The sequence below is a fragment of the Pelodiscus sinensis genome, chromosome 25 (genome assembly GCF_052426305.1).
Source record: "Pelodiscus sinensis isolate ZL-2025 chromosome 25, ASM5242630v1, whole genome shotgun sequence".
NCBI lineage: Eukaryota > Metazoa > Chordata > Testudines > Trionychidae > Pelodiscus > Pelodiscus sinensis.
Window position 1 is genome coordinate 7229378 of NC_143076.1, and position 27061 is coordinate 7256438.

Consider the following 27061-nt stretch of genomic DNA (forward strand, 5'->3'; position numbering starts at 1 on the left):
CAGCACACCCGTTCTGGGGAATGGGCACGGACGAAGCAGCAAAAGGACCTCAACAAGTGACCTTGGAAAGTGAGTGTTTTCCAGAGCCACACCCCAACATGCGACTGGGAAGATGACAGACCTGTGGACAGTGGGAGGCAAAGGGAGTAGATGACCCAGGGCCTGGCCATTGCTGCTGCTATTGCAGAAGCAGTGGTGGCTGAAGGCTCCAGCCCCGCCCCTTCTACCTGAGGCCCCGCCCCTTCTGGGAGCATGGAGCCGCCCCACCTCCTTGCCCAGGTTCCTGGCCTCCTTGGGTGAGGAAGAGCTTGAAAGTGTCTCTGTGAGAGTTGGAAGGAGCTAGCAACACCCCCACAGAGACATGTTCATGCTCTAGGGTCCCTGGAACGCTTGCTTAGGTCCCAAGGGTGACTTGGAATGGGGCAGCTGTGTTGGGAAGTCTGGCTATGCCAAGACGAACAGCAGAGGACTGCCACTCGCTACGCGCAACTAGAACGACTCCATCGGAGTGAATGCTCGGGTCAAGCACCAACAGTCAAGGAGACGGGCTTGGACAGGCTGGGATTCGTGTCATTTCAGTGACAAGGGGAATTGGTCCTTCCAGGAGGCTGACATAGGATCGAATCCCCCTTATTTCGCTCTGGTGAGGCCACATCTGGAGTGTTGTGTCCAGTTCTGGGGCCCCCACTATAGAAAGGATGTGGATGCATTGGAGAGGAGCCAGTGGAGGGTGACCAGAATGATTAGGGGGCTGGAGTGCATGACCTACGAGGAGAGACTGAGGGATTTGGGTTTGTTTAGTCTGCGGAAGAGAAGAGTGAGGGGGGATTTGAGAGCAGCCTTCAACTCCCTGAAGGGAGGTTCCAAAGAGGATGGAGAGAGGCTGTTCTCAGTGGTGACGAATGGCAGAACAAGGAGCAATGGGCTCAAGCTACAGTGGGAGAGGTCTAGGTTGGATATTTCCGTAGGAGGGTGGGGAAACACTGGGATGGGTTACCTAGGGAGGGGGTGGAATCTCCATTCCTAGAGGTTTTTAATTCTCGGCTTGACAAAGCCCTGGCCGTGTTGATTGAGTTGGGTTGGTCCTGCCTAGAGCAGGGGACTCAATGACTCCTGAGGTCTCTTCCAGCTCTATGATTCTATGAATCACACTAGCCCACTGTGAGGGAGCGAGAAGAGGGCCTGGTGGTGCAAGGTCTAAACAAGGCCTTTTTCCCAACTAGCCCCGTTTTACCTGCAGCCAATGCCAGGCCTGGAGGGAGGATAAAAGAGAAGAATCCTTTTTGTTATAAAGCTTCAGGGGGGGTAGCTGAGTTAGTCTGTGCAAGATAAACTTAAAACCCAACAAACAGTCCGGTCGCACTTTAAAGACTAACAGAACACGCAGATGGTATCAGGAGCTTTTCTGCGTGTTTTGTTAGTCTTTAAAATGCTGCCAGTCTATTTACTGGTTTTTACGTTTATCCTTTTTGTTACGTTGCCTCGTTCTGCTGAGATTGCAAAGCCGTTGCCTACTGTGAGTTGGATGTATGGACGCACAGGTGAGCACATGCCGCCCGAGCAGCGTGCATGCACACACTAGTGAGTACACGCTTAGAAAACGCAGCTCTGCGATTCAAACGTCCTCCCTGATCCTGGCACAGAGTGCACCAATCCGCTCCCGCCACGCCCGTTCCTTGCTCCCACATCCCACGCCCCACGCGCCCCTCCTCCACACACACAATGGGGTTGGCGGTTTCCCGCCGGCAGGAGAAAATCATGCTTGGAACGGAGTCTCAGGGCGGAAGCGGAGGCCTGATGACGATTCAAAGGGAGTCAGGCAAACCCGGCCTCATTTTCTCAGACAAAACAAGACGCCGGGTCTTGGCTCACTCCTGCTTGGACGGCCTGGCCCCACTGGACAGGGCGCAGGCCAGAGGCAGGCTGAGCAGGAGAACTGGGGTGAGGCTGGCAGCTGGAGGAATGGGGATGGAGAGGCTGCAGTTCGGGAAGAGGGAGATGAGGGGGGAGCCCCAGGGAAGCAGACGGGATGGGAAAAGGGAAGGCTAGGAAGCAAGGCAGTGAGCTGAGGGGCTGCCTCCCCTGGGCCTTACCTTGCACGATGAGATGCACCCGGGAGGTCTTGGGGTGGTTGTCTGTCTGCACGGAGCAGGTGTAGGGGCCCTCGTCGTACACATCCACGTCCTGGATCTGGATGCTGTACTGGGTTTTGGTGTTGGACAGGAGCACCACGCGGGGGTCCAAGCACCACTTGTCGTTGCCGGCGTAGAGGATGCTGCTGCGGTTCAGCCAGGCCACGCGGGTGACTCTGTTATCCACGGAGCACCTGAGGGGAAGGAGAAAATGATTCATTAGCACGTCGCCTCGCGCGGCCTTGCTCCCCCGGCGCCTCCTTGCCTTCTGGCCTTCTGCTGTTTTTAGCTTTGCTGAGAGCAGCAGTTTCAGAGACCCAGTAGCTCGGGTCTCCCAGGAGGAGGACGTCAGCACTTTGCCTCTCTGCTCGGGGCTGTGTCTCGGCTAGAATTCTACCTGCGCCAAATTCACGAGGGATTCCAAAAAGGCTCCTCAATGATTTTAGCGTTCCCTAGCTCGGGTGCCTCTTGCTCCATTCCCAAGTGGCACTTTGGGCCCCTTCATCCTCTCCAATGCTGCCTTTTCCAAGTGCGTACAAGACATCTGAGTGACAACCTTCAACTTTTGCCCAAATTCCAATTCAAACTTTTTTGGAAACTTCAAATCTCTGTTCTTCCCCCGCCCCCATAACCTTATTGTTCACTGTCCTGAGAGATCTCCTGGTGGGCAGGAGAACTAAGGGTGAGGTACAGCAAGGGGAGCTAGATGTTTCCTGATCCTGACAGCAGGAAAGAGAAAATATCTCCTGTTCTCCCGGCCTCAGATGCCATGTTTATATTCTCTCCAGGCAACTTCGTTACTTTTTCCAGCAATGGTGATGCAAATTAACTTCCAAGTCACCAAGCAAGGGAGCAGTAGGTACCACAGAGGGGACCCAGGGAAACTTCAGCAAATGAAGCATAAGTCGTTAATGGAGCCAGGACGAATGCGGGCCCAGTGTATGGCATGTCAATGCAATTTTGAGACATCCTCGGGGGTCTCGTTAGGATAGGAGGTGCTATCACAGTCCAAGAAATAAATAATCCAAGTAACACAGAAGACAACTAACTTCACGCTTTCAATTCATGCACCTCTCTGCCGCCACTGTCTTGTGTCCCTCCACACTCTGCCCCTGCTTTGCGCCCAACTCAATGACTCTGATCTCAGCTTAGCACAGTGCCTGCTGCCCCCTGCAAGAGGGACAGACGAGCTCTGTTACGGGTGATTGACACATTTTAAGGAGGGACTCTTGGGCCCATACGCAGAGGCACCACATGGTCCCTATGCACGGAATCCGCGTCGGCGGGAATTCGAACAGCGTGAGCCTCCATCGCGAGCGGGCAGAACGAAGGATCCAAAATCACTGCTGAGTGTGCACTGCCGTTCCAGCAAACCTTGGAAAAATCACGTCCCCTTCTCGCCCATGCAACAATTCCCTCCCTGTGACTATTCATTTAGCTCCACAGAGGTGCAGCAGACAATTTTCTCCATGCTTCATCGAGGTTAGGCCCTGGATCTGGGCCCGGTACCCAAGACCTCGCAATCTTTCACATAGCAACACCTTCCCCCACTCCTGTGAGATTGGCCACTGCCACTGTCTCATGGCTGGGGAATGGAGGAGCAAAGGGGGACAGCCAGAAGTTGGTGGCAAAGCAGGGATTTGAACCCTGGCCTCCCAAATCCAGAGTGGTGCTCTGACCACTAGGTAATTCTTCCTTGCTGCTCTGGAGGCTTTCAGATGAATGACGCCCTTGTCATGCACACGTTTTTATTATTTCTAACTCTCCCCCCCGGCTTCGCTCTGGGCAAACCCCGATGGCTTTATTCAGGTTTTGCTTCATCAAACTCTCATTGAACTCAGTGGGCATTCTGACTGCGTACAGACGGAGCAATGCCCTTTGGATTCACCCATAGGCACATTTACTGTGTCCCTCTCTTTATTAATGAATAACGGTTCGTTATAGAGCCGGGCTGGAGTGACAGAGTTTAGCTCAAACATACTGCAGGCTTGAATTCGGGGTTCCGGCCTGGGCCTACCTCTCTCTGCACATTTACACATCCTGTAAACAGGGGCGGGGAGCCTAAGGCCTGGGGACCGAATGTGGCCCCTGGTTTGCCTGGATTCGGCCCCCGAGGCTCCGGACTCCCCTCCAGCATCGAGGGGAACGTGGGACGTGTCTTTCTCCCTCTTAGTAGGGGCCATGACAGAGAGTTTTTTTGCTTTTCGCTCGTGTGCAGCCCATGACCTGTCCCCTGAAAGGAAGGTTCCAGCCAATTCTCTGAGGCCCATTTCCATAAAATTCCGAGGTTCCTGATCTACGGAGTTGGAGGGGCATTTCCGAGACGAAGCAGGTGACGGGAATGCAGATGATTAACTGCCTGTCTCCTTCTACACAAGTTTGCACCATGGGCCAGTGAGCTGGTTTCAATCAAAAATCCCCCCCCCCGCTCCCTTCCACCTTTGTGAAGCACACGGGCCTGGAGATCTCGGGACAACAATGGAAGCAGACAGTGTGTAATCCAAGCCTTCCCTCCACGCCCTGGGCCTGAAAGTGCTTTTGAAAAGCACCGGGGCTCAGGCAGTGCGCGAGGCCACAGTGGAATCAGCGCGGTCGCTCTTCACAGTGCCTGGTCGCAATCTCTTCTCGGCGCGTAGACTCGCTCCTTTGTCCCTGGGAGGGGCAGGAGTTGGGCTTTTTGATGTTATTTAGGATTCACCTCCTTACGCCTAAAACTAACCCAAAAACCGACACAATCCGAGGCGCTACCAGCGACGTGGGAACACGCACTCCGCGCTCGGATTCGGGATGGGAATGGTTAACCAATAGGGTCTGGAGTAGTGATGCTCCAGCTCCACGGGACCTGCCACGGGTGGGGATGCTCCAACGCGGGCGGAGCAGCCCCTGTCTGCGTCGGGCCGGCGTCAGTGTGCCACGGGCAGCTGCGGACAGAGCAGCCTCCCTCCTGTGGGACAGGGCTGGAGCGGCCTCCCCACCCCACTGAATCAGTTAACGAATTAAACGGGGTTTTACAACCCCAGCGACTGCAGCAATATTGCTGAGCCCCCAGCCCTCCCTGTGGACAGCTGGGCCAGGACTGCAGGGACGAGCTCTCCTCCTTTCCTCCGACCCTCCTGAGACAGGGGTGGGCCAGGCAGCCGTGATGCTCGGAAGGGCGGGGCCCAGGGATCGTGCTGAGGAGGGCAGAGGACCGGGTGGGCGGGGCTGCGTCGCTGCCAGCGGAGTCCGAATGTCCCCCCATTTCCTCAAGCTGGCCCAGCCTTGCTCGCCCCTCAGTGTGGGACTGGCCAGGCAGCGGGCGTCTTCCCACGGCCTTCTCTGAGAGCTGCATCCGGCCGCTGGGTTCCAGGTGAGTTGCCCAGCATCCCTGGGGTGACTCCATCGATACCAGCGGCTGTAGCCCGCAGCGAGTCAGTCAGACCCGCCCCCCACCCCCTCGTCCCGACGCCGCGCAGTCTCTGCCTCGCTATCAAAGGCCGGCATCAGCCACCCACCTCAGAGGCCAGAAAGGCCACGTCTACACCAGGAAACTATTTCGAAATCACAAAACTCGATTTAATAACTCCCGAGATAACGACATCGATCTAGTGTGGCCCCACTACCAGGAAGCCTCGAAATCAGTCCGAGGCTGGCTCTGTCAATGTAGGCAGGCTACCTCCACCTAGACCCCAGGGAGGACTGGGGAGTAACTAGTTTGAATGACTCTTGGAAATAGTTATTTTGAAATAGCAGCAGCGGCGCATCCGCCCTACCGCTATTTCGAAACCACTTCTTCACAAGAAGCCTAACTCGCTGAGGAAAGCAGGCGTACAGATTTCGAAATAAGCGGCCTGTTATTTCAAAAAAACGGGCTTGGTTGTGTGGACGTGCCGCTTATTCATTCGATTTTAGAGGGGTTATTTCGAAATGAAGCCCTAGTGTCGACCAGGGAAGAGTCTAGCGCTCTGGCCCTGGCCTGTGTCTGCCACCCTGAGCCTCGCTGGAACTCAGCAGCAGAACAGGTGTCTGGGGAAGGGAGCCGGCTCGGAAGGAGAAGGTGCCGGGGTGGCCAAATGATCCTGAACTCTCCTGCTTCTCCCCAGCTAGTTCCTTGTCCTCTCTGAGCGGCTCCTGACCACAAGCCGAGCCCGTCCCTGCTCGCCCCACCAAGTAGACAGTAAGACATTGGAGCAAACCAAAGAGCCTGCTGCCCCTTTGGCTGTGGCGGGGGCGGGCGGCCCACCGTACATGGGCAGCGTCTGAACACATTCCCTGCCTCCCGTCCTTCCCGCAGCTTTCCCAGCCTTGCTCACGTGTGCCGCTCTTTGAAGCCGGTCGCTCCTTGTGATGTGGGAGGGAGGGAGGGAGGGGGGCTCGGTCCCCAGGGTGCCAGGAAACAGCCCTGGCCTCAGCAAAGATGTACACATAACGAAGCACAGAGGAGGCGATTTCATCTCTCAAGATCCTTCGTCCTTTTACATTCCAGCTCCATGGCCGGGCCTTATGCTCCACGAAGACGAGAAGCCCGGAGTCCCCCAGCAAGGGGAAGCAATCTTCTTGGACTCACAAGCTGCTTTTCCCTCTGCCTCTCTTTCCCCATCAGATCCCGAGTCATAGATCATAGAGCTGGAAGAGATCTCAGGAGTCATCGAGTCCAGCCCCCTGCCCAAGGCAGGACCAACTCAATCAACCCAACCAGGGCTTTGTCGAGCCAGAACTTAAACACCTCTAGGGATGGAGATTCCACCCCCTCCCTAGGGAACCCATCCCAGGGCTTCCCCATCCTCCTAGGGAAATAGTTTTTCCTAGTATCCAACCTAGACCTCCCCCACTGTAACTTGAGCCCATTGCTCCTCGTCCTGCCATCTGTCACCACTGAGAACAGCCTCTCTCCATCCTCTTTGGAACCTCCCTTCAGGAAGTTGAAGGCTGCTCTCAAATCCCCCCTCACTCTTCTCTTCTGCAGACTAAACAAACCCAAATCCCTCAGCCTCTCCTCGTAGGCCATGTGCTCCAGCCCCCGAATCATTTTGGTTGCCCTCCGCTGGACCCTCTCCAATGCGCCCACATCCTTTCTATAGTGGAGGCCCCAGAACTGAACACAATACTCCAGATGTGGCCTCACCAGAGCTGAATAAGACCCATGTCTCCCGGCTTCCTTTGGCCAGCACGGGCAGCTGTGAACACGCTGCTATCACAGCATCCTGCGTGGCAGCAGGGTTGTCTGAGGAAGGCCCTAATGCCTGTGCCAGGAGGGGGTGCCTTGTTAATATCCGCCAGAACGCAGCAGCGGTGGGTTCGCCCCAATCTCTGGGAAATCTTCTTCGAGCCGGGGGCCGCTGACCCACAGGAAAATCAGTCAGGGGCCACACACAAGTCAGAAGAGGAAAAAAACCCTTCAGCGTGGCCCTGAATGAGAAGGAGAAACGTACTCCCCATATTCCTCTCACACACCCGATCCTAGGGGGGCCTCGTCAATTTTGTATGCTCCAGCCCCACAGGGAGGCAGCGGGGGGACTGGAGCACCAAAGCAGGCACCCTAATGTTGGGGGGGGTCCTGAGTCTCGGGGGCCAGATCCAGGCAGGCAGAGGGCCACATCCGGCCCCCCAGGCCAGATGTTCCCCACCCCTGCCAGACCTGGGGCTCAAAGCTGTTCTGTGGAGGAGCAACGGCTCTGCCTTTGAGATTAGCTCCCAGGACGCTGTCCCCCAGAACTCTGCTAACAGGACCATCAATGCATTTATGGGAGCAATGCCCCATTGCGCTAGGTGCGGTGCATACACCAAGTGAGAGGCAGTCCTTGTTTCATAATTCAAAATGATCTGGACAAACTGGAGAAATGGCCTGCGGTCAAGAGGATGAAGTTTAATAAGGACAAATGCAAAGTGCTCCACTTAGGAAGAAACAATCCATCTCACACATAGGGTATGTCGGACTAGTTCGGACTAGGGGTGCAAATGCAGGCATTCGAAATCGCTAATGAAGCGGGGATTTAAATATCCCACGCTTAATTAGGAAGATCTCACCGGCGTGCTCATTCGACTCACAGCTGATTCGAACCAGGAAGTGCGCGCCGGGATGCGTTTGTTCGAACCAAACTCCTTGGTTCAAGCTAACGTTACTCCTCATATTTTACAACTCAATCAATCCAGCCAGGGCTCTGTCCAGCTGGGACTTAAAAACCTCTGGGGATGGAGATTCCACCCCTCCCTAATGAACCTTGAGGTCCCTTCCAGTTCTAGTGTTCTACGATTCTATGATTCCCAAAGCCTCAATGTGCACAGACAAAGGATGGGAGAAAGGAAACATCATTAGCCTTTTATAGGTGGGTTCCTGAAGCACAGAGTGAAGACGTCAGAGCTGCACAGGATGCCGAGTAAGGGGGAGGAATGAATAACTTTGCACTGTTCACTAACCAACACGAATTATTATTATGTAGCCAGGCAAGACTCGATTCCTTCCGAGCTGTTCCATCCCTGTATGGTGTGATGGTCACTTGCCCTGAGAGCCAAAACAACTTCATTGCTGTCATTCTCGCATATCTGATCAGACCTGTCCTGCCCATCTCAACTCCCCCTGGGCTACACTATCCGTATTAGGGCTTGTTCCGAGGTGGAGTTACTGAAGAGCAGCTGTTCCCACACAACTCCATGTATAAACTAGCCTTTACTCAGTGTGTTTCCCCAGGGAAGAGTTTGAAATATGGCACATTTGATTGGGCAACAAAATGGCAAATGAATGTTAATGTTGATAAATGCAAAGTAATGCACATTGGAAAAAATAATCCCAACTGTACAAACAATATGATGGGGATTAATTTAGCTCTAACCACTCGAGAGAGATCTTGGAGTCATTGTGGGTAGTTCTCTGAAAACATCCACTCAGTGCGCAGCGGCTGTCAAAAAGGCAAACAGAACGCTGAGACTCATTTAAAAAGGGCTAGAGAATAAGACAGAGAAAATCTTATTGCCTTTCTATAAATCCTTAGTACGCCCACATCTGGAATACAGCATACAGATGTGGTCACCTCATCTAAAAAAAAGATATATTGGTATTGCAAAAGGTTCAGAAAAGGGCAACAAGAATGATTAGGGGTTTGGAACGGGTCTCATATGAAGAGAGATGAAAAAGACTTGGACTTTTCATCTTAGAAAAGAGGAGACTGAGGGGGGATATGATAGATGTCTATAAAATCATGACTGGTGTGGAGAACATGAATAAGGAAAAGTTATTTACTTGTTCCCATAAAATAAGAACTAGGGGGTCACCAAATGAAATTAATAGGTTGCAGGTTTAAAACAAACAAAAGGAAGTTTTTCTCCACACAGCGCAGTCAACCTGTGGAACTCCTTGCCAAAGGATGTTGTGAAGACTATGACTTTGTGGCTTAATTACAAACCCCACTTCTGGGAATGGTGAAGAAGCCATAGTTGGCACTTTTATAATATGCTGAATGAAAACTGGAAAGCAGAAGTCCCGGAGCTGGATCCCAGGTACAGGGTTTGGGCAAACAGATAGGGATAATAGCAATGAGAGGGGGCCCAGGGAATGCCAAGGAGGGATGGCAAAGGAGCCAGAAACTTAACAAGGACACCAGCTCCACTCCAGCACCTTTTGCTATGCTGTGCTTTAACAACAGTTCTCTTTCCTCCAAAGTCAGTCCTCCTCAGACCCCAAATCTCCCTGTGAAGATCATGAGATCTCAGAGTGCAAAGAGAATATAGGCTCCCGTTCACTGACTCGGGGAGGGTTGTTAATTCTGGAAATGCCGGAATTGCCGCACAGACCTTTGTCAGCTTATGGCCAGGGCTGGCCATTGAGATGGCTGGGCTGGGGAATGTGGCTTGCTTCCACCCAGCAGGGCAAGGAAAGAAAAGAAGAATAGGAACTAGAACAGCAAAGGAGCCACCCCCACTTGGCAGCCTGATTCCTGCTTTCATTGCAATTGATGGGGGGAAGCTGGATTCTGTTCTACCCCCCGTAACTTCGGAGGGCCATCAGGCCAGATCAGGGGTGTGGGCTGCAATGAGAGAGAGACCTCTAAAGCACATGCTGAAACATGGCCGAGGGTTTTCTCCCAGCCACGCCACAGGATAGAACCGACTGCCGGTGTAGCTTCGGAGGGGCTGAGATCTGGACTGGGAAAATGTCCTTTCCCCAATATTAACCAGTTTCTAAACCAGTAACTCTGCACTGGATTTCTGACATGTCGGAGCCATAGCATTGACTCAGTTCCAGGTGGCCCAAGACCTTTTTCTTAACAGACCCCAGTTCCAAAACAGGGATGTGAATGGTTAACAGGTTAACCAATAAGCTTTACCCTTACTTGGAGATGCTTGCTGGTTATGGTTAACGGGTCGGGGCTGGAGCAGCTACTCACTCCCTGCTGGAGCAACCCCTCATCTTGTCCTCCTCCCACCCCCGCCCTGCCCTGTTTAATTGGTTAACCCATTAAACATAACGTTTAACTGGTTAACTAATTACATGGGAATTTACATCCCTATCCCAAACCAGTGTGGATTTTGAAACTAGCACCTTAAATTTGATCTGGGTGACCCAAATCCTGGTTGATGTTTTGGATCCATCTGAAAATCAGCTTGGACGAACTAGCTTGGAAACCAGGTAACATGTGGGGCAGAAAATGTTCCTAGGGGAAGGGGCTTCGAACCTGCATGGGAAGCACTGTCCTATCTGAGCGTTCAAATCCTCCCGGACTGTCTGAAGAACAGATATTACAGCTCTGAGCTAGAATCAGCCTCTCCGATACTTAGGGAATGTGTGGGAAAAGTGGGTGTGTGTGGGGGGGGGGGGCGGGGAACAGAGTCAGCCTGTGGAACTCCCTGCCACAGGATGTGCTGAAGGCCAAGATATTAACAGGGTTCAAAAAAGAACTAGCTAAGTTAATGGAGGATAGGTCCATCAATGACAGGATACTGGGCTAGATGGACCTTTGGTCTGACTCAGTATTAGGGATGTGAATGGTTAACCAGCGGGGCCTGGCTCAGGGAGGGGCTGGGCTGGAGCAGCTCCTGTCTATGGCAGACCTGGCCTCCCAACCCCCACCACTGCAGGCAGGAGCTGCTCCAACCATGAGGCCCAGGGGGTTCCTGCTCCCATTCCCTTTTCATCGGTTAACCAATTAAACAGGATTTGACGTCGGCCGTTCTGATGTGGGCAGGATGGATGGGGAGAGGGTTCGCTCGCTCACCCTCATTTCGTGGCAGTGTGAGGTAACAGACGTCTGGCAGGGCAGTGCTGCATCAGCAGGGCCTCTGTGAGGCAAGAGGAAGATGCCCCGGGGTCTTTTGTTACCACTCTGGTGAGACTGCAAGAGTGACTAAGACCCCATGGAGCGATCCCAGACAAACGCGGGAGGGGAAGGCGCAGAATTAGACCTGCACGATGGAGAGTGAGATATTTATAACGCACCGAGCTCTCACCTGAACGGTGCTGCCTCTTCACTCACAAGCCTCTGCACAAACCCCATCCTCCACTGCCCCCTTCCCCCTCCTTTCATCCTCCCTCCCCCCTCCTGACTCCCCGGTCCCAGGCTGGAAAGCCGGGCTGGCGGCAGGGGGGAGGGTGCTGGCCGGCAGTGCTGAGTGTAGTAATTTCCAGTCTTCACTTATCTCTCTGCCAGGACCTGGCTACCCCTCAGAACATTGATCAAGGTACTAAGGAATAGGTGGGGGTGGGGGCAACTTTCTCCCGCTAATAAATAACAAGCCCAGGTCCTCGCTGCTCGGTCTCGCTTGTATTTTCCTGCTTCGCCATCAAAACCAGCTCACCTCTGCTAGGTCAGACACAAACAAGAGCTACCTGCTGCTGCTCCCACAGCTCACCCGCTGGCAGCCTCTATCAATCAGGCCTGCCTACCCCTGGGATTTATAGAGCCTGCTGGCTCTGCGCTTCACTTGTTTTCCGTAACCTACAGGCTCACGGAGTACACACCCAGCCACGCAGAATCCGTACCCACTGTACGGGCTCACCAGCAGAGTGCACTCCCGCTGCGTGCACACACCCAGAGTGCATCCTGGCTGTGCACACAGTGCATACCTGCCATCCCACGCATGTCCCCTTGCTAGAAAGCCCATGGGGTACCTGGCACGCTCCGTCTCCACTCACACGTACTGTCACACAGCTCGGCGCTCCCCCCACCTTGTCCTTGCCCTGGACACAACGTTTTATATGAAGCTGTAAAGTTTGCTGACAGCTCCGTTTGTCCGCATGGCCCTCAAGTTGATCCTGGTGTGATATACGGCACTAGCTCCCCAAAGCACGCACAGCCTCCATTGGAAGGAAGGAAGGAGGCAGACAGACAGACAGACAGGAATTATCGCCGCACAGGAATCATAGAATCATAGAACCATAGAGCTGGAAGAGACATCAGAAGGTCAAGTCCAGCCCCCTGCTCTAGGCAGGACCAATCCCAACTCAATCAACCCAGCCAGGGCTTTGTCAAGTCAAGACTTAAACACCTCTAGGGATGGAGACTCCACTACTTCCCTAGGGAACCCATTCCAGTGCTTCACCACCCTCCTAGTGAAATAGTTTGTCCTAATATCCAACCTGGACCTCTCCCACCACAACTTGAACCCATTGCTCCTTGTTCTGCCATCCATCACTACTGAGAACAGCCTCTCTCCAGTCTCTTTGGAACCTCCCTTCAGGAAGTTGAAGGCTGCTATCAAATCCCCCCTCACTCTTCTTTTCTGCAGACTAAACAGACCCAACTCCCTCAGCCTCTCCTCATAAGTCATGTGCTCCAGCCCCCTCATCATTTTGGTTGCCCTCCGCTGGACCCTCTCCAATGCATCCACATCCTTTCTGTAGTGGGGGGCCCAGAAGTGGACACAATACTCCAGATGTGGCCTCACTAGAGCTGAATAAAGGGGAACGAGGGGTTAAAAAGTTTTGCTGCAGGGGAAAATCTCTCTTTGGATATTAACTATTAACTCCGCAGCAGGAGATCAGACAGATAAGGAAGGGCTCCTGCTGATTTCCGCATCTACCTCCAATTCCCCCGTTCTCAGCAGAGGGAGCGTTTCCACAGGCTGGAGATGAAGAGGTGCCTTCGAACCAGCTGGCATCCAGGTTTCTGTTCACAGTCATGCAGACACGGGCAAGAGTGCAGCTCGGCTATGGAAAATGAAAGCCTTTTGGTGACTCCCCGCTTCTGCCCACGAAGATCTGAACATATTTAATCAGCTTCACTCAAACAGGCCCGTTGCGGGCACCACGTGCCACTCAAGCAGGCTGCCTTCTACCTCCTCTGCAAACCGAACTGTTCTCTTTGCCCTTCCCGCCAGCTGAGGGAAAATGCAGTATCGCGGAGGGGTAACTTCCTTGGTTGCTAGAGGAAAGAGGCTGGGGTCGGGATCTGGATCCTTGGTTCGATTCCCAAGGCTGTGAGGGGAGTGAGGTCTAATGGTTACAGCAGGTGGGTGAAATGGGGTCAGGGGTCCTGGGTCTTGCTCCCAGCTTTGGGAGGAGTGTGACGTAGAGGTCAGGAGAGTGGAAGCCAAAATTTCTGGCTTCTGTCCCCAACTCTGTTTGTGGAGTGTGGTCTAGTGGTTATAGCAGAAGGGATTACTGACTCACTTAGTGAGCTTAAACAAATGGCTCCATCTCCCACATCTCACTCTCCCCTTTGGTAAAATTACAGATTTTAGCAATAGCCTCCCACAGGGAGCTGGGAGGGTTTGGGAAGAACCCGAGAGCCTCAGCTCCCCATTCACAAATGCAAATGGCTCGCTCTGATTGTATTAATCTTTGGATCCAAGCTACAAACAGTCTGCCTGGCTTGGCCAGGGGCGAGGCCCTGAGACACGGCGTCCCACACGTGCCCGGACATACAGCTGGGCACGAGCTCATTGGGAGATGCCAAGGAAAGGGAGACAAAGGCGTGACAAGAATAAAAGGAAGGCAGAAAACGATGCAAGAACTTGCAAGTTCCCTTCCGGTCCTCACCATGCCGAGAGCCCCCTCCCAAGCACAGAGCAACGGCAGATTACGTAGGACCAGCTCCCCACGCAACTCAAAGAGCTCCACTCACATGAACGAATGAGGCAATCCCAGGCCACCAGACAGAGGCCTCCTGACGTCAGTGGGACGAGCTCCTTAGTCCCCGCGGCAACACATCCCAGGGAAGCATTAGGATTTGCCCTCAGATGCAGTCGCACAGGCAAATGGGCAGTCTTAGGCCCAGGAAGGTTAAATGACTCGTCCACGGTCATCAAAGAGGTAGAGCCAAAAATGGAGCCCACATGTCTCCCTGACGCCCAGGCACGGGCTCTAACCACTAGGCAGCACTCCCCCGTGGCTCAACAAGGCTATGTCTATATTGGCGGCTTCTTGCACAAGAACATCTTGCACAAGAGTTCATGTCCATGGCAGTGTGGACGCTCTCTTGCACAAGAAAGCTCTGATGGCCATTTTAGCCATAGGGCTTTCTTGCGCAAGAAATTCATGTTGCTTGTCTACACTGCCTTCTTGTGGAAGTAGAGCTCTTGTGCAAGAGGGCTTATTCCTCGTGGGGAGAAGAATAACTCTTCCAGAAGAAGCCCTGTTTCCTGACGCTGTACTGTACATTTACTTGTGCAAGAACGCGCATGCAGTGTAGACGCTCGGCAAGTTTTTGCGCAAGAAGCCTGAAGTGTAGACGTAGCCCTGTAGTCTTGCCCCAGGCTCATCCTTCTCCTATTAACCCACCTTAATCCCTTGTGACGGCGCATTGGGGTTTCCCCATCTCCTGCACCCCCATAGTGGCACGAACAGATTCCACCAGCCAGTAGAATCATAGAATCATAGAATACTAGGACTGGAAGGGACCTCGAGAGGCCATCGAGTCCAGTCCCCTGCCCTCACGGCAGGACCAAATACTGTCTAGACCATCCCTGATAGACATTTATCTAACCTGCTCGTAAATCTCTCCAGAGATGGGGATTCCACAACCTCCCTGGGCAATTTATTCCAGTGTTTGACCACCCTGACAGTCAGGAACTTTTTCCTAATGTCCAACCTAAACCTCCCTTGCTGCAGTTTAAGCCCATTGCTTCTTGTTCTATCCTCAGAGGCCAAGATGAACAAGTTTTCTCCCTCCTCCTTATGACACCCTTTTAGATACCTGAAAACGGCTACCATGTCCCCCCTCAGTCTTCTCTTTTCTAAACTAAACAAACCCAATTCCTTCAGCCTTCCCTCATAGGTCATATTCTCTAGACCTTTAATCATTCTTGTTGCTCTTCTCTGGACCCTCTCCAATTTCTCCACATCTTTCTTGAAATGTGGTCCCAGAACTGGACACAATACTCTGAGGCCTAACCAGCGCAGAGTAGAGTGGAAGAATGACTTCTCGTGTCTTGTTCACAACACAGATATTAATACATCCCAGAATCATGTTTGCAACAGCATCACACTGCTGACTCATATTTAACTTGTGGTCCACTATAACCCCTAGATCCCTTTCTGCCGTACTCCTTCCCAGACCGTCGCTTCCCATTCTGTATGTATGAAACTGATTGTTCTTCCTAAGTGGAGCACTTTGCATTAAACTTCATCCTATTTATCTCAGACCATTTCTCCAATTTGTCCAGGTCATTTTGAATTATGACCCTATCCTCCAGATTAGTCGCAACCCCTCCCAGCTTGGTATCATCTGCAAACTTAATAAGCGTACTTTCTATACCAATATCTAAATCGTTGATGAAGATATTGAACAGAGCCGGTCCCAATACAGACCCCTGCGGAACCCCACTTGTTATGCCTTTCCAGCAGGATTGTGAACCATTAATAACTACTCTCCGAGTACAGTTATCCAGCCAGTTATGCACCCACCTTATAGTAGCCCCATCTAAGTTGTATTTATTGATAAGAATATCATGCGAGACTGTATCCAACGCCTTACTAAAGTCTAGGTATACCACATCCACCGCTTCTCCCTTATCCACAAGTCTCGAGTAGAATAGAGGGAGTTTATTGCTTCTCCAGGATACAGCACAGATGTAATCTGGTTACAGGAACTGGGGCTAGGAGGCCTCAGGGCCCTCCCCTTGAGATGGGGAGTGGCTGGGCCCTACAATCCCAGCCCCCTCCCTAGCTCCTTCTTCCCTGCTTCCCAGACATAACTGCCTCTCTTCCAGCCCTGCCCCCCAGACAGGGGTTGGTCTCTGCCTTCCTCCCTTTGTCCCTCTCCCTGGGAGGCACGTGTTGGACAGGTTGTGAGACCCTTGCCTAGTGACTCATCCGCTGTCCTGTTGGGCCGTGCTACAAACAGCCGCCAGTGGGGGTCACCCACTGCCCAAGCCCAGCAACCAGCAAGACACCCCCACACCACACTGGGTTATAGAGCAGACAGCACCCCCCCCCCCCACTACGTCTCATCCCTCGACTACTTTGGACACCTATCCCACCTTCTGCCTGGGGATCTCAACGCACTTTTCAAAACCCTAAGGAATTCAGCCCCTGGTCGCTCTGGGAGATAAAGATGTGTCTGTAGGAGTAATTACTCCAGCACAGACCTTCCATTCCCGGACCCTGTCTCGAAATCCAACCAACGATCGCGTCACTGGGATTTGCTCCCTACGGCAAGCTACTGGCCCATCCCGTTGGTACCCTCCAAGACTGGCTGGTTGTCAATGTTTGAAGGAAAAGTGAAGGCGCCATTAAAATGCCTGTAGGCAGCTGTGCACTGCGACCTCCACTGTGTTACTGACATGCTGCACGAGGGGGGCGAATCTTGCTAGTACCCGCTAGCAGGGGGGTTATGAAGTATAAGGATTAAGGGACCGTGTCCATTTTGTCGGTATCATTGCTAGGTGATGATCACTCCCAGAATAAAAGATGCTTCCTGGCCAGAAAATTTTATTATGGAGCTACAAAGATCATATCCACAAAGGAACAGAGCAACAGCAGACTGGGTCCAATCACAAGTGCATCCACTCCAGTGTCCTCTCTCTGGGCACGTCTGCACTAGGAAATGATTTCATAGAATCATAGAATACTAGGACTGGAAGGGACCTCGAGAGGTCATCGAGTCCAGCCCCCCACCCTCAAGGCAGGACCAAGCTCCGTCTACACCATCCCTGACAGATGTCTATCTAACCTGTTCTTAAATATCTCCAGAGAGGGAGATTCCACCACCTCCCTTGGCAATTTATTCCAATATTTGACCACCCTGACAGTTAGGAATTTTTTCCTAATGTCCAATCTAAACCTCCCCTGCTGCACTTTAAGCCCATTACTCCTTGTCCTGTCCTCAGAAACCAAGAGGAACAAATTTTCTCCTTCCTCCTTGTGACACCCTTTTAGATATTTGAAAACCGCTATCATGTCCCCCCTTAATCTTCTTTTTTCCAAACTAAACAAGCCCCGTTCATGAAGCCTGGCTTCATAGGTCATGTTCTCTAGACCTTTAATCATTCTTGTCGCTCTTCTCTGTACCCTTGCCAATTTCTCCACATCTTTCTTGAAATGTGGCGCCCAGAACTGGACACAGTACTCCAGCTTAGGCCTAACTAGTGCAGAGTAGAGCGGCAGAATGACTTCACGAGTTTTGCTTACAACACACCTGTTGATACAACCTAGAATCATATTTGCTTTTTTTGCAACAGCATCACAATGTTGACTCATATTCAACTTGTGGTCCACTATTTCCAAGCAACTAAATACAAAATAATAACTCTCAAAATAACTATTTCAAAATAAGCTTATTCCCCGAGGAAAGCAGGGGTACAGATTTCAAAATAGCCAGCCCGTTGCTTTGAAGTACCGGGCTTGTAATGTCGACGTTCCGCTTATTATTTCGAAATAACTCCCTAGCGCAGACCAAGGCTTTGAGGGTAGCCCACCTGAGAAGTTTCAGAAGAAGGTGCATGAAACTCCTAGGAGGTAAATGTGAAGCAATCTGCCCCCAGGAAGGCCTCATACCAATCCTGTATATTTGAGATTGATTTCACCCCTGAAATTGGAGGTTTTGTCTCCCTTTCAGTCCTCTGTCATAACGCTGGATATAAATAACCCATCTCCCTTTGATCCTTGCTGAATTGTTGGCCTTGGTGACTTCCAGCAGCAATGAGTTCCGTAGTTTAATTACATGTGGCATGAGAAAAACTGTTTCCTCTCATCAGTTCTGAATTTGCCACCTTCCAGCATCAGGGAAGCTGTGTTACAATTCAGGGACAACAGAAGCTCCCGGTCTCCTTTCTTTAAACCATGTGCCTAATCCAAGCTGGGGAGCTTTCTAAACTAGGTGCTGGGGATGGAAATAATCAAGTACCCTCCTCTTTCCTCCTGGATAGTACCGGCCTTCCCTGGCTAGATATGGGCATTGCTGCTGTGCAGAATGCTGAGTGCACAGAGCGACTCGGTGCTGCTCTGCCTGAGTCCATGCAAATCTCCTACCACACCGGGGCATTCTCTAGCAGCCTGAGGGCATTTGACGCCCTGGAACCCTCTGAAAGAGGGAGCAGGAAAATTCCCCCATCCTTCAATACCCCCTCCCCCCCGCCATGCCTGGCGACATCTCCTTTTTAAAACCAGACGGGGAAAGGAAAAGGAGAAGCTGCTACAAAACTCCACATCACTTGGACTGGGGCTCCTAGTAGCTAGTACAATACATTAACACATGGGGAAACCGAGGCACCAAGCAGCGGTGTGGCTTGCCCCAAGCAATGCAGAAGAGCTAGGAACAGAAGGGAGGTTCCCTGCCTCCCAGTCCAGTGGGTGGTCCACTGAGCGATGCTGGCAGTCATGCACATGAGCCCCAGGAGACCAGCCCGTGGTCAGCCAAGGCAATTCGCCACCTTCTTTCCCTTGTTCAGTCGCACCGGGAGCAGCGGCTGGGGCGATGGCAGCCGCGGGCGCAGCACTGATGGGTGAACTCTCTCAGTTATGAGCAATGCTCCCTGAATAAATTCTGGTTCTGCTTTGTGCAATTGACACTAATGGCCCGCGCATAAAGAAAAGCCATTGCCCCGACACATGTGAAAAGGACGCATTTAACTAGGCATCAGGGCTGGGGAGTGCGGCATTGAATGGCAAAGCTAACATACTGGGGGGGGAAGTGATGCACTTAAGTCATTACAGATGGGAAATTATCGCCGCCACTGGAGTTTCCTTTGGAGTGGAGCCGTAGGACAGGAGTAGCAGGGGTGCCGTGGGGCAGAGTTGCAGAGCATCAGTGGAGCAGCGTGGAGCCGGGCTGGAACAGCACAGGGGGTTGCGAGGCAAAGCAGGGGGTGCTGGCAGAGTTGGGTGGAGCAGGGCTGGACTAGCCGGGGGCGCTGCGGGTCGGGGCTGAGGTGCACGGGCACAGCTGTGAGCAGAAGTCAGGGCTGAAAGAGCAAGGGATGCGCCAAGCTGGCATGCACCAGCTGCATCCGCCAGGCCCAGGGGCACAGAAAGCACCGGGTGGGGATCCTAGCCCTGGAACAGTAGGGGTACTACCAGGTGGGGTCCAGAGGCCCTACCAGAGCTATGCAGGTGCTATGGCAGTGCGTGAAGGTAGGGATGAGGGGGCAAACCTCAGCCCCAGCCCTGCCTTTCTGCCCTGCCCCTCACAGGAGCCAGACACCCCACCAGCACCATGGGGAGGGCAGGCAGTGCATGGCCCTAGTCACCCAGGAGCATGGGGAGGGCGGGCGCTCGGGGGCAACAACACTCCGCCCACAGTGGACAATCTGGGGGCGGAGTCTGGGTGGGGCCTGGCAACGCCTCCCCTTGCCTATGATACCCGCCGCTCCCAGCAGGAGCCCTGCAGTTGCGGAGAGAGGTAAGAGAGGCGCGGGAAGCTTACGCTTCACGTTCTCACCTGCCGCTCCCCAGCATGGCCAGGTGCCAGGAGCTGAACTGAGTTACAGACCCATTGCGCTCGGTGCTGTACAGACATGCAGGCAAGCTGTCAGCCTCAGCTTTGTTAGACCTCTATGGAGCAGCTTGGGATGCAATGCATGATTATCTAGTTAGTTAGTTAGTTCGACAGACACGTGCTCACTTTGAGAGGGAAAAGCCAATCTCCATAATCCACACTTGGTCTCCCCGAGCCCCCTTCACCTTCACAACTAGTTCTAGCCTGGGGAATGGACTGGATTCTGCAGGGCCACGTGGAGGGTGTATTCTAGAGGGCAGCACCACCCCACCTCTGAGAGCACTTGCCCCCCAAACCAGCACACTCTGGGGTTGCGTTAGAGGCAGCCTGTGCCGTGCACAACACAGGAATCAAGCCCCAAAGCCACATTGGTTGGACAGGAGGAGACTGGATCCCTGGCTGCAAACTTGAGCCATCCATCCAGCCTCCAGTGGGACCAGCCCAGGCTGTAAGAGAAGAGTAAAACCCACAGAGCAAGCTCCACTAGACACGGCCGCCTCCCCCCGCCACTGACACACAGAGACTCTGCTTTAGAATCTCCTGCTCATGGAGCCGAACCAGAGAGATTCCCGAGGGGTGGAAAAATAACCCACCACCTGCGCTTTCCAGAGCCCCTCGGGAGCCACACACGCTCTGTGCTGGAACTACACAGACCCAAGACCTCCTCGCACGAGCCGCTGGAACCCGCCAGCAAGCGCCGCTGGAGAACGTCGGCCGGAGCGTGCGAAGGGAAGAATTAAAAGAACCATCAGAGCTCTTGCAATGCCAGCCCGGAGCCTCCAGGAGAGCAGAGAGACTCTGGCAGCTCCGACACAGCCAGGAGCTCAGCAAATTCACGGCCGGATGCCAAGGATCTGGCTTCCCCTTGGTCTATCCTGTTAACTCCTGAGCCCCGTGATATCCAGGGAGGTCTTTCCCAAGACAGTGGAGAATACTGATCCTCTGTGTTCTGTACTTGAATCCCCTCCCCTGACCACTGGCAGATGTGTCTACCTTGCCTTTCGCTTCTGCCTTCCATCCAGGGGCCACTGAAGTGCCTCTCATCTGTGCTCTCAGGAGATTAGAACCCTGTCCTATGCCTGGGGATACTGAGTCCCGCAAGGACCCACCGTGTCTCACATTGGGTTGGATGGCCTCTCGAGGGGGCATTCCGCCCACCCCCGGCGCTGAAGCAGGACTAAGCAAACCTCACGCTGGATCTCACAGCCCCAGAGTGGCCGTGTGAAGAAGAGAAGCCAGACTCCCTGGTGTGTGCGTGAGCGGCTGGGTCCCACACCCAGCTCTCCTGGATGTCTCGGAGGGAGGAGGGGGCAGCGGCGCAGCGAGGCAGAGAGAGCAGAACTCCAGACTAGAAGGGAAAGGACAATGGGCCATGAAGGAAGAGGAGGCCGGAAGCCAGAAAAGCCGGGGGCATTCTGCGGGCTCGTGGACCCTGTGGCCAGACCCTTCCCAATGAGAGAGCGATGCTAACAAAGGATAAAGCAAGATGGTGGGGGGGGGGACTTTCACTCTGTGACATCCCGTTTCTCCCCCCCTCCCCTTGAGGACATCATCCTTAAAATATATTTCATTTCACAGCTGCATTATGGTACCACAAAATCCTGCGAATCCAATTTAAGAACAGATTACCTCCTCACTTACTTCATTTGAAGCAATTACATGTTAATTTTCATTGAGACCAGCCTAATGCATACCAATCTGATGCTGCAATCTCATTTGAATACTTGAGGGAGCTCCAGACGCGCTCTGGGCTCCAGAGGGTTGGATTTAAAGGGCCACTTCACATTTTACTTTTTTCCACCTGTTGCTTATTTTTGTTCCTTCCCCACTGTAGATTTGCCACCCACCAGCGTGCCCAGAACCTGGCACCGTTCATGAGACTCCGGATAGAAATGCTGACGCACTTGCCTCGCAAAGAGTCCTGCGCCAGATGCACAGCGCCTCATCCGAGGTCCCATCACAGAGCCAGGCAGCATGGACTAGTGGGTAGAGCATGAGACTGAATGCCAGGAGAGGTGGTGCTATTCTCGGTTTGGCCACTGTGACCTCCAGCAAGTCACTTCACACCCTCGTGCCTCTATTTCCTAACTCCCCTCTTGGCTCTTTAGACTGGAACTGTCACTGTGTGCACAGCACCATGCACAATTGGGCTTTCAACCTTTGTTGGGTGGGGGGGGCGAGTCTCTGGAGGATGAAGCAAGTGCTAATGAAAAATGGCCTGTTAGAAAATTCATTAGCTCATGGCACTCTGCATGGGGCGTAGCAACAAAAATCACGGGCACCTGTTCCGGCGAGAAAACGATGTCAGCGTTTAATCGCTCACCTGCGTGGAGCAGGGGAAACGGGATGACGGGGGATTCAAAACCTCCCTAGAGATACTCTTCGCCAGGTCATCAGCAGGGCCAGCGGTTGGCCCTAGCCGATGGCTCTCGGGTGGCTTATGTCACGTGAGACGAGGGGACCCACGACCTTGCATCACAAATGTCAGCCCTGGGCACGGTGCCGACAGGGAGGCTCCGCAGAGCAGCCATGGACTGACTGACAGACCTGGAGGCAAGCCTGGGATCTGGGGCCTGTAGCTTTCGGTAATTAGTGCCCCTCGGAGACAATGGACTCAGGCCCTGGCGGCGAGCTGAAACCCCCGTCTCTGAGCACACACGTTGCAGCGGCAGGAACTCAGGCTGGAGGCTGCGTGTTGATTAGACGTTTATAGTTGCAACGGGCCCTGCGACTCTTGTGCAGCCGCTACGGATGTTGGTGTCGCGTTGCACTGGCGTGCGGCAGGAGGGATGCGGCGTCAGACGGCGCAAGGGGAAGAGACCGAATCAACAGGGGGAAGTCAGAGCAGTCTTTCCCCAAAGCCAAACCCCCCAGAAGGCTCCAGTGCTCCCCTAGAAAGTCCTCAGTGTGGGGCTAAGCCTGGCCTACCCCCTGGAGCGTCGGCTTCGTGGAACTCACTGAGACTAGGACACGACTGGCCTGTTCTGACCACTGGCTCCAAGGAACCAAAAGGCATTTTCTGCAGAGGGCAGCAGAACAAACGCAGTTCCACTCCCCAGGCTCAGTACCAGAGACACCAACGGCCTGGAAGCACACTGGGAAGGGACGGGAACAGATCCACTGACTGGCTTCACCAGAGAGACCCCGTCATGACTGGAAGGAAGCTGGGCAGCGGGACGCGGAGTGTGCGAAGGGGTTCCCGGGACCAAGGGATGCTGCAGGAAGAGCGCACTCAATGCCGGTGACTGAGGCCTGCTGAAGTCACGGGGAGAAAGTCAGACTCAGTTGGAAATGACCCAACAAATCACCATCCGCTTTGCTGCCCTGGAGTCCAGGTGACGCCTGGGGACAGACGCATGGGCAGCCCTGATTGTCAGGTGATTAGCCTGACCCGTCGCATAGAGGAGATGGGCTCCCTCCACAGAGCCTGATACAACTGGCCACGGGCTACTCGGCAGTGTCGGGTAAGTACGCCCCAGGGTGCTGGTGAGATGGCTCTGCCCATGAGCAAGTTACTGTGTGCAGCTCCTTTCACACGGCTGCAGGGAGCCCTGTGGCAACTGCATTGATAGCCCAGTGGCAAGGCAGCTCCGCCTGCCTCCCCCATGTTCACACCCCCACTCCCGGCCTCGCCTCTGATGGAGTCAAGGAGTCTAGCAGGGGACATGTACTATTGCAAGGATGTCCCGCAGCGGTGAGCAAAGGTGAGCCAGCACATAAGTGGCTCTGGACAGACACACACACGGGTCCTTGGCCGCACGGGGTACTGACGGGAACCAGGATTCAGGGAATGAAGTCCTTCCTTCGGTAACTGAGCCCGGTCACAAATCTGTGGCCCCCTATGGCTTGCACATATTGATCTGCTGCAACCCCACTGCCTCCGCGAATGCTAGGATGCCAGGGGAACAGAACTCAGATCTTCCTCTTCGAACAAGGCCAGTCTCTGGACTCCACCCCAGACCAAGGGCAACCCACCTGGTTCACTGGTGGGAAGAGACATACAGGACCACGCTAGCTCCTGAGGTTCGGAGGAGATAGACGCATTCACAGAGTGACTAGAAGCCAGTGCATTCCTTGGGGTTCTCGAAGGAACGCAAAATGCACTCAGGCGTCGGCCCATCCTGGCTGTCATCCACGTACCTGCCTACCAGCATTTCCTGCTCTCTCCGCACGGGCAGGAGCACACTTCTGTGATCATTTCAGTACCATACACCATGCCTTTCCCTTTCTTGCTGCCTACCCACCTTCAGCCTTTGTCTTCTATCTATATCCCTGCTTTCTCCCCAAATGGCTGGTCCATCACTGGCAACAGATGCCTTCATGCCCCAAATTCACCCAGAAAACCACTGCAGCCTCAGTGCTCCCAGACAGCCGCTGCATCAACTTGCTAATGCAAAATGGTGCTTGGCCCTGACACCAAAGATGACTGAAACCAGGATGTATGGGGAGAAAGGAGAGCAGAGACTAGCTTCCAAAGAGCCATCAATCAATTTCAGCACTGAAGAGTGATCTAAAGTCATAGAATCATAGAACCATAGAGCTGGAAGAGACCTCAGAAGATCGCCAAGTCCAGCCTCCTGCTCTAGGCAGGGCCAATCCCAACTAAATCAACCCAGCCAGGGCTTTGTCAAGTCAAGACTTAAACACCTCTAGGGATGGAGACTCCACTACTTCCCTAGGGAACCCATCCCAGTGCTTCACCACCCTCCTAGTGAAATAGTTTTTCCTAATATCCAACCTGGACCTCTCCCACCACAACTTGAGACCATTGCTCCTTGTTCTGCCATTCGTCACCACTGAGAACAGCCTCTCTCCATCCTCTTTGGAACCTCCCTTCAGGAAGTTGAAGGCTGCTCTCAAATCTCCCCTCACTCTTCTCTTCTGCAGACTAAACAGATCCAAATCCCTCAGCCTCTCCTCGTAGGTCATGTGCTCCAGCCCCCTAATCATTTTGGTTGCCTTCTGCTGGATCCTCTCCAATGCATCCACATCCTTTTTGTAGTGGGAGGGGGGGCCAGAACTGGACACAATACTCCAGATGTGGCCTCACCAGAGTCGAATAAAGGGGAATAATCACTTCTCTGGATCTGCTGGCAATGCTCCTCTTAATGCACCCTAATATTCCATTCGCCTTCTTGGCTACAAGGGTGCCCTGTTGATTCATATCCAGCTTCTCATCCACTGTAACCCCCGGGTCCTTTTCTGCAGAACTGCTGCTTAGCTGGTTGGTCCCCAGCCTGTAACAATGCCAGTCATTCCAGTGTTACATCCTTAGAAGGGACACCAAATTTACCTTGTTCCCTGGCTACCTTTCCTTAATTAATGACATAACCCAAGCTTCCAGCAAGATTAGTATGTAGCCTAGGACTTGGGAGATCCAGATTCAACTCCCCACTCCACAATGGACACCTTAAGTAAGTCACTTAGTCTCTCCATGCCTCAGTTCCTCATCTGTGCAATGGGGATAACAGCATGGACCTGTCTCCCCTCGCATGAGGCTTTCCGATACGATGCACGAGGCATTCAGAGCACGAGGTGTTCAGATACAATGCTTAGGGGCACCATGCAGTTACCTAATGTTTTCTCTCACAGCCTTCCACCAAAATCATCGCTTTTCCCCCCAGGGCTGGGCACACACATGTCCCCATCGGTAGCCCTGCCAAGATCTTCCCTGGTCCGTGGTTCCTTTGGAAGCTGGCAGACCAACAGCTGTGCCACGGTTTATGTTTCACCGCAGCCACGTGCGCCTGGGTTGCTGGAATTGCTCCACTTCTGCATATTGACTTTTGAGCACCAGCTCTTGTTTGGAGGTGACTTCTCCCAGACGACCAAGCACATTCTGCATCTCCAGGAAGGTGGTCCATGCTGCTGATGTGCATTTGGATGGCCCTGGTGAGGTTTTTGAGCTGCGAGCACCACTTTTCCATTAGCGTATTGGCCAGGGATTTTTTTAAGTGGTCCCACATCTCCCAGGAAGTTTTTTTGCCATGTCAGGTGATTGACTGCTGTCAAGTGGCCGAGGAATGGATGCCCGTTGTCTCTGACCTGTTGCAATCATTCCATTTTGCTTGGGACCACTCTCCTGATTTCCAGTATGATTCTGGCTCACGGCTGCTCACGTTTGTTGGTTTAAGACATTCTGTGATGTAGCGGCAGTTGTGGTTCGGCACAGAGCTCCACTTCTTTGCATGAGCTGACCTTTCCCACACGGGCCTTGCATATTCAGCCTTCAAATAGCAATGGCCAAGCGCAGTGGGTCTTCGTGTTGCTGAGTCCTTTCTCCATTTTGCATTTGCAAGCTTTTGGGCATTAACTTTGCCTTTTGTCTTCTCCTCCCGGAGCAGGGAGAAGGGAGTGCAGTCTTGCCACTCCACGGCAGACAGGGTAATCATCTACGGTAAGCAAATATACCCTACTGCTGAACACTGTGTCCTCTAGCTCCCCCTGGGGGTAGATCATAGGGCTGGGAAATCGCACATATTTCAACCTAAAACGACCGAGTTTTCCCATCTCAGTACATTTTCAAAGGGACATGAGCGGATTTGGCTGCCTGGTTCCCATTTAATCAACTCAGCCCCTGCATACGGCTTTGAAAACGTATCCTTTATAGTTCACATTTTGATGTCCCATCTGTAAGAATATACAGTGGTATACTTTTTCTCTCCCTCTTCTTTTTAACAAAAGATGTCACATTTAGAACTCTTTTTAATAAGTAAAGGGTGTCAGTTACTCCACTGTAGCACATGGGAGAAAAAAAGTACAGCCTTCAAAGGTGCCTGGATTTAATTTTTTATCACAGGAACAGACAGAGAAATTTGTTGATGATCAAATACGTTCAAACACATTAAAAGAAGAGCCCCTGCTAGTGATAGGAAACTGGTTAAGGAATTACATGAAAGAGGCAGAACATGCCCGAGAAACATATAAGATGCCATAACAGAGTGAAAAGCCAAACTGATCGGACCTAAACTGTCAGAACAACTGAGAATCATGCACCATGGTATTTACTACGGTAAAAAGGAGGCAGTCAGATGTAATGGGGACCTGATTTGCAGAAGTTCCGAGAATGGACAGCACTGACTG

At 52.9% G+C, this 27061-nt stretch overlaps 1 protein-coding gene across 5 annotated transcripts in view; it reads right to left on the minus strand.

The window, feature by feature from the left end:
• The window catches only part of LOC102451467 (neurotrimin), a 740339-nt gene that overhangs the window by 151377 nt on the left and 561901 nt on the right, over positions 1-27061 (minus strand). For all 5 annotated transcript variants that reach the window (XM_075909354.2, XM_075909355.2, XM_075909353.2 and 2 more), the window contains one exon: positions 2094-2326. In XM_075909354.2, the coding sequence (XP_075765469.1) occupies positions 2094-2326 (233 nt within the window). The remainder of the gene's footprint in view (positions 1-2093; positions 2327-27061) is intronic.